This window comes from Microplitis mediator, chromosome 2 (assembly GCF_029852145.1).
Source record: "Microplitis mediator isolate UGA2020A chromosome 2, iyMicMedi2.1, whole genome shotgun sequence".
NCBI classification, from domain to species: domain Eukaryota; kingdom Metazoa; phylum Arthropoda; class Insecta; order Hymenoptera; family Braconidae; genus Microplitis; species Microplitis mediator.
Window position 1 is genome coordinate 4,699,151 of NC_079970.1, and position 12,285 is coordinate 4,711,435.

General features: G+C 34.3%; 3 protein-coding genes across 3 annotated transcripts; 2 read left to right on the forward strand and 1 right to left on the reverse strand.

Moving 5' to 3' along the window:
* The first annotated feature begins 712 nt into the window (after nucleotides 1-712).
* Nucleotides 713-3,689, forward strand: LOC130663382 (histone acetyltransferase KAT2A). Its single transcript, XM_057462562.1, has 3 exons — nucleotides 713-874; nucleotides 943-3,335; nucleotides 3,407-3,689. Exons 2-3 carry the CDS (start codon nucleotides 1,055-1,057, stop codon nucleotides 3,598-3,600), a joined length of 2,475 nt encoding a protein of 824 aa, XP_057318545.1. The 5' UTR covers nucleotides 713-874; nucleotides 943-1,054; the 3' UTR covers nucleotides 3,601-3,689.
* Nucleotides 3,690-5,240: 1,551 nt separating this feature from the next.
* LOC130664113 (actin, clone 403-like) lies at nucleotides 5,241-6,998 on the forward strand. The gene is made up of 4 exons (XM_057463874.1): nucleotides 5,241-5,551; nucleotides 5,629-6,007; nucleotides 6,285-6,520; nucleotides 6,597-6,998. The coding sequence occupies exons 1-4, from the start codon at nucleotides 5,426-5,428 to the stop codon at nucleotides 6,984-6,986; spliced, it is 1,131 nt and encodes a 376-aa protein (XP_057319857.1). The 5' UTR covers nucleotides 5,241-5,425; the 3' UTR covers nucleotides 6,987-6,998.
* Nucleotides 6,999-7,132: 134 nt separating this feature from the next.
* LOC130664111 (male-specific lethal 1 homolog) lies at nucleotides 7,133-12,202 on the reverse strand. The gene is made up of 5 exons (XM_057463873.1): nucleotides 11,825-12,202; nucleotides 10,476-11,758; nucleotides 9,219-10,003; nucleotides 8,913-9,131; nucleotides 7,133-8,594 (listed from the first exon to the last, which is right to left on the reverse strand). Exons 2-5 carry the CDS (start codon nucleotides 11,379-11,381, stop codon nucleotides 8,507-8,509), a joined length of 1,998 nt encoding a protein of 665 aa, XP_057319856.1. The 5' UTR covers nucleotides 11,382-11,758; nucleotides 11,825-12,202; the 3' UTR covers nucleotides 7,133-8,506.
* Nucleotides 12,203-12,285: the final 83 nt, after the last annotated feature.

A 12,285-nucleotide genomic window follows, 5' to 3' on the forward strand; every position in this document is an offset into this window, starting at 1 on the left:
TAGAGGACATCATAATGAACATAAAATATCAGCATTGTGTTCAATTATTCCCAACAGGAGTAAAGTTACGGGCCACTCTTTATAAAAATACATGGGCAGAGTCATCCTCATTCATCTTCATTTATCCTCATTAATCATGACCCTGAAGTTAGCAGACATTTAAAAATTTTTGAATTTTTGTTCTCCAACAAATCAATTGCAAAAAAATGAAATAAAAATATGCACATGTAGAAAATTTAAAAAGTTACAGGTGCAATTTTTTCAAATATTTTTTTTTATGGTTTATCGTCTAAAAAAAAAATCCAAAAATTATTAGACGTCTGCTAACTTCAGTATCATCATTAATCTTCATATGAATCATAAGTCCCAAAATAAATTTTTCTCAGGACTTGTTTGGGTTTCTCCGATCAGAGGTCATCATAATTCTCCTTTACTTTGCTCTGTGCTCTAGATTCTCTGCATTGAGAATCTTAATTTTAAATTTTGAAATGACGAATAATTGCAACCATCGGTCAATTAAATTGTAAATGTCGTTATCGACATCTATAATTCAGCATTATCCTGACAGTGCTGCCAACCAGGTGGGAATTGGCACACCTGGGAATTTTTCGACGCCTTCTTGATTACCACAGAGCCATCTATTCATAGAATTTAAACTTGCTCGTGGTTTTGCAATGATGGTAAAATCACACACTTTCAATAAAACTACTCCTCTGCTTGCTATACGACAGTAACTTCGTGATAAATACACATTGAGATTGAGTTTTATTATTTACAGTAATAAGTATCAAAAATACTTATTGACAATAACAATTAATTAAATAAATCTGTTCTCTATCATTGATTTGAATGTAAAATCTACTTAGAAAATATCGTAAGTAAACAATAAAAAATTAACAGAATTAAATATCAGAAAATGTATAAACAAGAGGTTATATTTAGTTCACCAATGCTGCTCTGAAATAAAATATATATGAAAACAAAAACTGAAATATCTTCTTCTCCACGGTGTCGGATATTTAAATAAATGACAGCAGATTGAATAAATAAAGAAATGTCATCGGAAGAAGTAAACAGAGTAACGGCTGCTGTACCAACTGAAGAAGCAGGTCAGTCTGTCAGTAGCACGAGTCAGAACTCAGGGACAACAAGCTCAAATGTTAATTCACCACGTCCACCAGACCAAGTCAGTCGTTCAAATAATCTCCAGCGTATCCAACAACGCAAACAGCACGTATTTAACTGGCCGCAGCTTAAAAAATTATTGAAACTAGCGAATTACAGCCTCTGCCAAGTAGAAGAGTGTAAATGCAATGGGTGGAAAAATAGTCAGCAACCGATAAAGTCACCCCAGAAAGATCTGGGACAGCAACAGCAACAGCAACAGCAACCAGTCACTAATTTCACTGATCCCTGTCGAAGTTGCACTCATACTCTGGACAATCACATTAGTCATTTACAGAAACAGTCTGACGAAGAGATCAATAGATTACTGGGTATGGTGGTCGATGTTGACAACATATTTATGGGTATGCATCGCGAGGAAGATCCAGACACCAAAAAGGTTTACTATTATTTATTTAAATTATTAAGAAGAAACATACTGGCCATGACTAAACCAGCTGTGGAAGCACCTCTTGGACAACCGCCTTTTGAACGACCAAGTATTGCCAAAGCGATAAGTAATTTTGTTTTATATAAATTTAGTCATTTACCACAACACGATTGGCAAGCAATGTATGATCTCGCGAAAATGTTTCTTCATTGTCTTAATCATTGGAACTTTGAGACACCAAGTGCCCGTAGATTGTCTGCTAATCTTGAGGATCCAACTCCGTACAAAATAAATTATACAAGATGGCTTGTTTATTGTCATGTACCAGCATTCTGTGATTCACTGCCTCACTATGATACTACACTGGTGTTTGGTAAAACAATGTTACAGGCAGTATTTAAATCTGTATGCCGTCAACTTATGGATAAATGTCACAGCGAACGAGATAAAATGTCGCCGGACAAACGTGTTCTCGTGTTGACTCATTTTCCTAAATTTCTGTCTATGCTGGAGGGTGAAATTTTCTCAAACACATCACCTATTTGGGATCCTGAATTTAAACAAGTACCGCCGTATCATTTGCATCTGTCACTTGATTCTAAAAGCAACGCTGGACGACGCACAGGTGAATTTGAAAAGGTAACATTGACTCCTAATGATAAAGACAATTTCACGACAATAAATATAAGTCCTGGAGTTAAAAGAGTGGGCGATAAACGACCGCATGCTGAAGGCAGATCTGAGAGTAAGAAAAAACGAACTGAAGAAGCATTCGAGGATTTGCCTGAGGAGACGGTTGCTGTTGTGTTGGACACAATAAATGACCCAAATTATATGTGCGGTCCGGACGCTGTTTTCCCGCCAAATGTACCAAGAGACGAAACTGCTAAGCTGGAGGAAGCCAAAAAAATAATTGAGTTTCATGTTATTGGCAACAGTTTGACTCAACCGGTGTCCAAGCAGACAATGCTCTGGCTGATAGGTCTCCACAATGTATTCAGCCATCAATTACCTCGAATGCCCAAGGAATACATCTCGCAGCTGGTGTTCGATCCAAAACACAAGACGTTGGCGCTGATTAAAGACGGCAGGCCAATTGGTGGAATTTGTTTTAGAATGTTTGCAACTCAGGGATTTACCGAAATTGTTTTTTGCGCTGTTACCAGTCAAGAACAAGTAAAAGGTTACGGCACACATTTGATGAATATGTTGAAAGACTATCATATTAAAAATAATATCCTTCATTTTTTGACATTTGCCGATGAATTTGCAATCGGTTACTTCAAAAAACAAGGCTTCAGCAAAGATATTAAATTACCACGTGCTATGTATCAGGGATACATAAAAGATTACGAAGGTGCCACGTTGATGCATTGCGAGCTTAATGCAAAAATAGTTTACACAGAGTTCACGGCTGTTATCAGAAAGCAGAAGGAAATAGTAAAGAAGTTGATTCAGCAGAGACAACAGGAGATCCAAAAAGTACATCCGGGCTTGTCGTGCTTCAAGGAGGGGGTCAGAGGTATTCCTGTTGAATCTATACCGGGCATCCGGGAAACCGGATGGAAAAATTACGCACAAACAAGAACACGGGGTGTCGCCAAAGGCAGCCAGGGCCCGGAACCTATGGAAGCTTGTCTTGATATCACAGATTCCCTCTACAATGCACTGAAAAGTGTTTTAAATAGCGTTAAAAACCACAGCACTGCATGGCCATTCCTCAAACCTGTAGATAAAAATGACGTTCCCGATTACTACGATCATATTAAATATCCAATGGGTAAGATATTATTTTTTATATTTAAAACAGTATTTTAATTACAATTAATTATTATTTTTTTTTTATTACAGACCTTAAAACTATGACTGAGCGATTGAAAGCCAGATATTACGTGACCCGAAGACTCTTCATCGCAGACATGACGAGGATATTTACAAATTGTCGTTTGTACAACAGCCCTGATACTGAATATTACAGATGTGCGAACGCACTTGAAAAATATTTCCAAACGCGTATGAAAGAAATTGGTCTTTGGGATAAATAAAACTTTATTTTGTTATAAATCCAAACGTTGTGTCTTTTAAAATAATAAAAAAATTCCTATTCCTGTACTTAATAATAAAATAGTTTATTAATTTATTTATTTGTAATTAAATCTGGGTATTAGTGTCATCGACAGCGAGCAATATAAGGAAGTAAATAGTAAATTGATAAGAAATTATATATAAATAGACTAGACACGCTACTACTTTACAGCCTAATTAATGCTATTGACCAAACCGTTAATTAAGGAATGCAATCCATAATGATGTTAAAATGTGCGTCATAAGCATCCTATGGAACGATGATCACCGTTGACTCTCAAGAAATATTTAAACAGCCTTGAAGTTCATCTGCAACTACAAAACTGTAGCGAATAAAAAAGAAGAAGAAACAATTTTTCATTCATCACTTGGATACTTCGTTTCACACATTAATCGAATGTTATTTTTTTATTAACTTATAATTAACTTTATTCAATCCAATTAACACTTTAAGATAGAGACTAATTACCGTCTTATTGATCGTTTAATTTTTTTCTAAAAATGACATTGACACTGATGATTTATTTTTAAAAAAAGTATAGTAATTTAATGGTAGTGTTTTTTTTAAACATACGAAACACGGATGTGTCATAAAAATAAGAATAGTAAATTGTCTCGACACCCGATTGAAGAGTCAATGATTTAAACTTAAGTATTAAGTAGTTTACCTTCACCACTCGTGTCCTTTGATGGCAAGGATTTATCAGATCAAAGTATAAATTTAGTTTTTAAACAATTTAATTATCAATCAATTTTCTACAGTCATTATTGCCAATTTATATACAAATTCGTTATAGTTATATATATTACTAGACTACCAGTATTAAATTGAGGTCAAGGATAATTTAACGCAAGGTAAAGTGATACATATCAATAATTATACATATATATAATAGGAAAACTTATGATAGCAAATTAAATTTCCAAATTTTTTTTACTCGACAAAAGTTCGCGTGATTTTCTCATCACCGATTGTTAAATCTATTTATTTATGATGATGATGATGATGATGATGATGATGATATTAATGAAGATTTTCAGTGAACTAAATTTTAGCGATGTAATTTCTCTCGTGATGTAGTCGCCCAAGTTGTTGATTAAGAAAAAGACAAAGCCTTGTACTGAGGAGAAGAAAAGCAAGATTTTAAATAAAATATATATAAACTTTATATGCTCTGGTTATCACAGGATTCAGTCAGTCTGCATCAACAAGTTTGATAATTAATTGGCGACAGTAATCAAAAGTAATTAGCGCGCGCATTTACTTAAATTCAAAAAAATATATACTTTTTTTTATTGAAATATATAAATCTCAATATATATAGAAATAGAATTTATGGTAATGCGACAAATAGCACTATCATTTAAGTAAGGAGTGAAAAGTCTATTGTGTTGATGTGAAGAGATTGATAATAATCGGAGAAATTTGTACAAATATATATATATAATATAAGATTCCAAAAAACGTTAATGATATAGCATTGAAAATGTATAAAAGGCTGTAAGTTTATTTAGAGCAACGTGTGTACGAGCGTTTGTCCATATATGCTAAGATAAAAAAAACACCGTTGATTAAGAGGGGAGTTGATATAAAGAACCGCGCGTTAGCTTCACTCGCACATATATTACTGCTTTTTAAAACAAGACGTTCGCACACCATCGCGGTTCGTTCAAATTTTTCATAATTCTAGTCAATTAATACCGCGATTATTTGAAAAAAAAATAATAAATACAAATCGATCAGTTTGTGTTGTTGTTTGAGTGTTGATTAATAAATAATTCAAGATGTGTGACGATGATGTGGCAGCTCTTGTTGTTGACAATGGATCTGGGATGTGCAAAGCCGGTTTCGCGGGGGATGACGCACCCCGTGCTGTTTTTCCATCGATTGTCGGCAGACCTAGATACCAGGTATGAGTAATTTATTTATAACTTTTGTAAAATATTGAGAAGAAGAAAAAAACTATGGGTTTATTGTTTTGATATAGGGAATAATGGTGGGTATGGGCCAAAAAGACAGTTACGTTGGAGATGAAGCCCAGAGCAAACGGGGTGTGCTGACAGTTAAATACCCGATCGAGCATGGGATCGTCACTAATTGGGATGATATGGAAAAAATTTGGCACCACACGTTTTACAATGAGTTGAGAATCGCGCCTGAAGAACATCCGGTCCTATTAACGGAAGCGCCGTTGAATCCCAAAGCAAATAGAGAAAAAATGACCCAGATTATGTTTGAAACTTTCAATTCACCCGCAATGTACGTCGCCATTCAAGCTGTGCTGTCACTATATGCTTCGGGAAGAACTACGGGTATTGTTTTGGATAGCGGAGACGGTGTTTCTCACACGGTCCCCATTTATGAAGGTATCCTATATGTTTATACTATTTCATTCATTAATTCAGTCATTCATTCAGACAATTGAATTCCAAGTTTCACGTAAAAAACTTTCTCATATTTATTTATTAATGTGAATAGAGCCAAAAAAAGTTTAAGATTACTTTACCAAATAGGGGTTTGACCTTTAGATCAGTACGGCTCTTTATGGAAACACGTTTTCAGTACAAGGATACAAGTTTATTACACTTAATGTCCTTTTATGACTACTAAAAATTACTCGATAACAAATTTAATTTATGTTAGGATACGCATTGCCGCATGCGATTTTGCGTCTCGATCTTGCGGGCCGAGATCTCACGGATTACTTGATGAAGATTCTCACTGAGCGAGGATACTCATTTACAACCACTGCCGAACGTGAAATTGTACGCGATATCAAGGAGAAACTTTGCTATGTCGCTCTTGACTTCCAGCAGGAAATGGCTACGGCCGCGGAATCAAGTGCTCTTGAAAAAAGTTACGAGCTTCCAGATGGACAGGTATTCATTTTTAAATAATTATTGCCATGATATTATACTATACATCATATTATATCATTAATTATGTGTTAATTAGGTAATAACAATTGGAAATGAACGTTTCCGATGCCCTGAGGCAATGTTCCAACCCAGCTTCCTCGGTATGGAGTCATGCGGGATTCATGAAACAACTTATAACTCTATAATGAAGTGTGATGTTGATATCCGTAAAGATCTTTACGCAAATTCAGTTCTGTCTGGTGGTACCACAATGTATCCGGGTATCGCTGATAGAATGCAGAAAGAAATAACAGCGCTTGCTCCTTCGACCATGAAAATAAAAATAATCGCTCCACCGGAGAGGAAGTACTCGGTATGGATTGGTGGCTCTATCCTGGCAAGTCTCAGTACATTCCAACAGATGTGGATTTCTAAACAAGAGTACGATGAATCTGGACCGTCAATTGTTCACAGAAAATGCTTTTAATTTTTTTAATTACCCGAGACTTTTAATTTATTATCCATTAACCAGATTAATTTCTTACCTATCATTGTCTTAACTCGTTCGTCATAAAATATTTACAATAATTCAAATTTATTTATCTCCATTATTAAAAGTACAAGGGATAAATGAAATTTTTTTATTTTCAATTCACATTACGCATACGATTATTATTTATTCTATTATATATATTTTTTTTATTTCTAAAATATATATAGCAATAGTATAATACAGCTCGGTAAATTATTGAGACAGATCTGAAAGTAAATTCCACTTTTTTTTTCCTTAAAATTTTTACATTAATTATAAATATGTATACTTTTATTATATCTTTGTTGTTTACTTATTGTAATTTGTTGATATTTATACGCCGTACAAATACCTAATCATTTATTATTAACGTATTAATTTTCAATAAAATAATAAAATAAAATTTTTATAACATAACTATTAAGAAATTATAATTGTTTAATAGAAATAAAAGATAAAATAATAAAAGTCATTTATAAAATTTTTTATTTACATGTTAATTGTACTTTTTAGGCTCACAAAACCTCGGGTTAAATAGTTTTTTTTTTTTCGACGATAATTTAATAACTGGACGGTCAATTAAATTTTTTTTTAAATATTTCAACATGAAAATAATTTTTTTTTTACAATGCCGATCCCAAAATTTAAAAGTAAACTATAATTATATTCCTGTATTCAATGTCTTTATCTATTTTAATTTAATTAATAATTAATTACAATTTGTCCCCAATTAAAATTAAAAAAATAAATGATATATAAAACGAATGAAAATTACAACAGGTGTAGTAATTAATAATTAAATTATAGTTTGTCATAATAAAATGTTATATAAAAACAAATAAGGCTCGTAATTGGGGCTTTGTAACTCATGTCTCTAATCCTAGACTATTATTGTAATTACTATTTTTTTTTATATGCTGATTACTTTCTCTACAATTTTTACATTCATACAAAAAATATATTTTTTAATTTTATAGAAGACGAAATTTTATAAATAAATCATTTGATGTTTCAATAAAATTACGGAAAGAAAAATTATATTTATCTTCTCTTAAATTATAGTCTAAGTCAAAATATATATTTATCAAATTTATTTAACATGTATCAAACATCTACTCATTTTATTTATAAAACAGTTTCAATAATAAAAATAATTTTAAAAAAAAATTCCAGCTATTAAGCATAGCGACTGTGTCAAAAATTAATTAAAAAAAGAAATTAGATAACTTTCATCCTGTCACGCAGTTTCTTTCTTTCTCTTTTTTTTTTTTTTCGAGTATAAAAAGACAGAAAAAAATGAATCATACAAAAACATCTTTGGTGGCCTATTTAGCACAGGAATCGTGAGTACAAATTTAAATACGTGAGAGATATAAGATAATTAAATTAAAATTTTGATTTGATAAACTAAAATATATAAACTAGATAGAAGAAATGTTTAGATATAAAACAAAATATAAAATGTCCTTTAATGCTTATCTCCGAGATTTTCTTCTACTAGTTGATCGTTTGGGTCGCCGACTCTTGGATCTCGCAGAATGGAGCCACGGAAGAGAGAATTCACTGTAATAAATAAATTAACATAAACATATATGTCAAGAGGTGTGCTGTCAACTGATCCCAACAATTTTATACCACGACAAGTGATCCCTACAAATTGATCCCATCAACAATTGATCGTCAATTGATTTTTATCAACAACTAATTTACATAATTTAACTTTTTATATTTACAACAGTGAATTTTAATTACTTATGTCAAAGTAATTAATTATTTTATGAATTTGTCAGTGGGATCCATTATCGTGTGATTACTTGTCTGGGATCAGTTGTCATGGAACCATGTCAAGATATTAATATTAAAAAAAATAAAATTACTTACCTAGGAGTAAAACTGGGCACGGGAGCGCCAAATGCAGATACTGGTAACTCAGGATCAACCTGAAGACTTTGTATTTGGTCCATATCCGGCCAAAGTGTCGTAATGACTTCTTCCTCAGCAGTTGATGGACATGGCCCAGTGTGATTGGTATTGTAACATGTCGCCTGGTGGTTTTGCCGCTCTTGCCTTTGTTTTAATTTTTCAATATGCCTCTGCTCCCTATTGACAAATAATTCAAACAATTAGTCCACCATTGCCTACTTTACACTCATAAATAAATAAATAAATAAATAATATTATAAATACCTTATCCTTTGTACATCCCATCGTTTTCTTCTTCTCTCATCATTCTCCAGTTTCAAATGACGTTTATTAAAAATTTCATCATCCAAATTTTCCGTTCCTTCCATAGTATAACAACTGGTGTAAACTTTTATTCTCCAACTCGGTACTTCTAAATTATTTGGATCGTCTTCCAATTTAGGTTTCGTCCTCAAATTATAATGAGGATCACCCAGAGCAGTGTAATAATGCTCTTCAGTTGTTAAAAATGATTCTTTCTTGATAATTGATTTACCTTTTTTATCAGATTTCCTATTACTCGGATCGTGCGTTGAATTTTTAGTGTCAGGAATAGTTGATGTCGTGTCGTTGCTGATTGTCGACGAGCATGACACCCCACGTTTACGTTTACTGCCGGTACTTTGCAAAGGTATTGGATCCGATTTTCTCTTATTTCTTTTGCTCTCCCATTCTAGCCTCGCGTCACCACCACCAGCACCACCGATGTCTGGCTTAACTTCTAATTTATTCAAATTGTCATTTGTGTGCTCCTGCTTAACAGTCGTAATACCACCGCTGGTATTTAGTCGTATTTTAAAACTCTCATTGTACTGCGGGCTATTATTACACTCAGGAAGATTTTTATGATGCTGCTCGTTGACAATAAGTGGTGTGACAATGTTGACGGCATGAAGACTCGGTGGCGAGCATGGTCCAGTAATATCCGAGGCTATTGAATTTTCCGTACTTTCGGAGCGCAATTTTTGTAAATTAACGCGTCTGTCCATGCGCTCCAGCCGCAATTTAAGCTGTAACAATTTTATTCCTTTGTAATAATACATATTTATAACCTTAATTACAATAAGTAATCATCGCACAACACAACACAACAACGTCCTCAGTATGAATAAAAAAAAAAATATGGTTAGCTTTTGTGTTTGACAGTACCGGTATTTTTCTTTGAACGTTCATTCCGCGCCTAAATTCTCTTGGTACAGTCACTTGCTATATTACCGTTTAAAAAAAAAAAAAATAAATAACGCCATCACGCGGAATTATCAAAATCAAAGCTTGGATTGACACTTAAAGTTATAAATAATAACAATGAAAATTATTTTTGGAGTTGGATAAAAAAAAACTGATAGAAAATGAACAATAAAAAAAAATAAACAATAACAATATTTCAAAAGATCATTAATTGGAGTAGTAAAAATAAAAAAAGTTTAAAGTGACAGATAAAAATCAGCTGATTGTCTATAAATAATTATTTGACTATCCTACCGTCTCATTTTCCTGTCTAAGAGCAGCCAGTAGTTTATCTTTAGTGACAATTTGTTCAGATTGCTGTTGTATAAGGTCAAGATGGAGTAATAACAATTCCTTGAGGTGCTTGACCTCTGCAAGATCATTGAGACGTGGCTCGTTGCCCCTGAGAGGACTAACGCCGAGGGCCGATGTCGCGGTCGCAGCTACAGCTGGGGTTCCGCCGTCTGTCATGCTGGCATACATGTGATCAAAGTCACAGGGAAAAGTCAGTATGCCAGCGGAGGTTGGCTTGTCGCCGACAACGTCCTCAACGTTGTCAGTAACCCCGTGTCCACTGGTTATTATAAATTCGTTTTGTGCGCTCGTAGTACGTGCGCTGTTGGTCGCTGATGAGGACGACAAGTGCTCGTTCATCGCCGCTACCATGTTGTATGCAGCAGTCGCCGCACTACTACTGTTATTATTATTACTGTTGTTATTATTATTATTATTAATATTATTAATATTATTATTACTACTACTACTGCTATTGCTATTATTGTTATTGTTATTACTGGCACTGGCACCGGCACTGGAATTAACAACAACTGCACTGTGTGTCAAAATATTAGGATCGGTGAGTGACAGCAGTGACGTTGACGAGGAAGATGATGAGCAGGATGACGACGAGGACGAGGACGATGACGATGTGGAAGATGGTGTGCTGTGTAACTCTGTATGATTGTGATAGTCAACAACAACAACGGAGGATGTTGAGGTTGACGTTACACCTTCAACAACTGCGCCCAGATCAGACGCAACTCCAATCTCACTTATGTCTAGACGATTAGTGTCCACCACGTGGAATTCTTGATAATTTGCGGCAACTACAATATCATTATCACCATTTATTAGTAATTGTGACGGTGATATGTTTGACATTTTTTTTGAATTGTGGCGCCGCCGAGGCTAATGATATTACCGAGCTCATTTGTGGTCGCCGCGCCGAGCGTACCACGCGCCCGCTTCACGCACATCAACGCGTTTTGCAACACAACACCCTTTTACGTTGTTACTTTTTTTTTTATTACCTTTGTAAGTTTACCTTTTAATTTATATATATTTTGTTATTATTGTTGCTGTTGTTGTTGCTATTGCTATTGAAATTATTATTGTTACTATGATAATTATTTATAGTATTAATGTTTTCCCTCCTTTTCTCCCTCTCAACAGCACTCCAGTCCACTCATACAACAGCACTAGGGTCTTTGGAGTACCGCCCTCTGCCCCGCTTATGACGTTACCCCTCGCGTCTTCACCTAGAACACATCACACACTTGCTATAGATTATTAGACAGTGGACACATTTTAACCGACAAACGAACCACTCAGCTCCATTTGCTCAACAATGTACTTGATATTATCATAAACACTGATAATGTTAAAATAATAAAACAAACTCGACAGAGTGTGCTGGTGTTTACTCCTTTAGACGCAAACCGTCCAGACCCAGACCGACAACGGTAGCTGTGTGCAGTAGATAGCCGGACTCTATATCTAGACACCTTCCTCCATATACCAGCTACCAGCTAGCCGCGAATCGGCTTTTATGATCCCCACTGAAGCGCCATCTTCTCATTAATATCCTGGACCCGGGACCCGGGCGACGCAGCGACAGAGCAATACACCGGAGCTAATTAAAAAAATGACCTTGAACTTTAATATTTTATTTCATACAACAATACTATTATTACTAGTAAATCCATTGATACTCGACTGTCAATTGATGACATTTCGCGTCTTACTGATTAATGTCTCAGTCATGAGTCAACGATACTTTTTATTT

Coding starts and splice junctions, on each gene's coding strand:
- LOC130663382 (XM_057462562.1), top strand. CDS start 1,055: ATGTCATCGGAAGAAGTAAACAGAGTAACGGCTGCTGTACCAACTGAA. Junction 3,336..3,406: donor TCATATTAAATATCCAATGG/GTAAGATATTAT, acceptor TTTTTATTACAG/ACCTTAAAACTATGACTGAG.
- LOC130664113 (XM_057463874.1), top strand. CDS start 5,426: ATGTGTGACGATGATGTGGCAGCTCTTGTTGTTGACAATGGATCTGGG. Junction 5,552..5,628: donor TCGGCAGACCTAGATACCAG/GTATGAGTAATT, acceptor GTTTTGATATAG/GGAATAATGGTGGGTATGGG. Junction 6,521..6,596: donor ACGAGCTTCCAGATGGACAG/GTATTCATTTTT, acceptor TGTGTTAATTAG/GTAATAACAATTGGAAATGA.
- LOC130664111 (XM_057463873.1), bottom strand. CDS start 11,381: ATGTCAAACATATCACCGTCACAATTACTAATAAATGGTGATAATGAT. Junction 10,004..10,475: donor TTAGACAGGAAAATGAGACG/GTAGGATAGTCA, acceptor AAATTGTTACAG/CTTAAATTGCGGCTGGAGCG. Junction 8,595..8,912: donor GTGCCCAGTTTTACTCCTAG/GTAAGTAATTTT, acceptor TATTTATTACAG/TGAATTCTCTCTTCCGTGGC.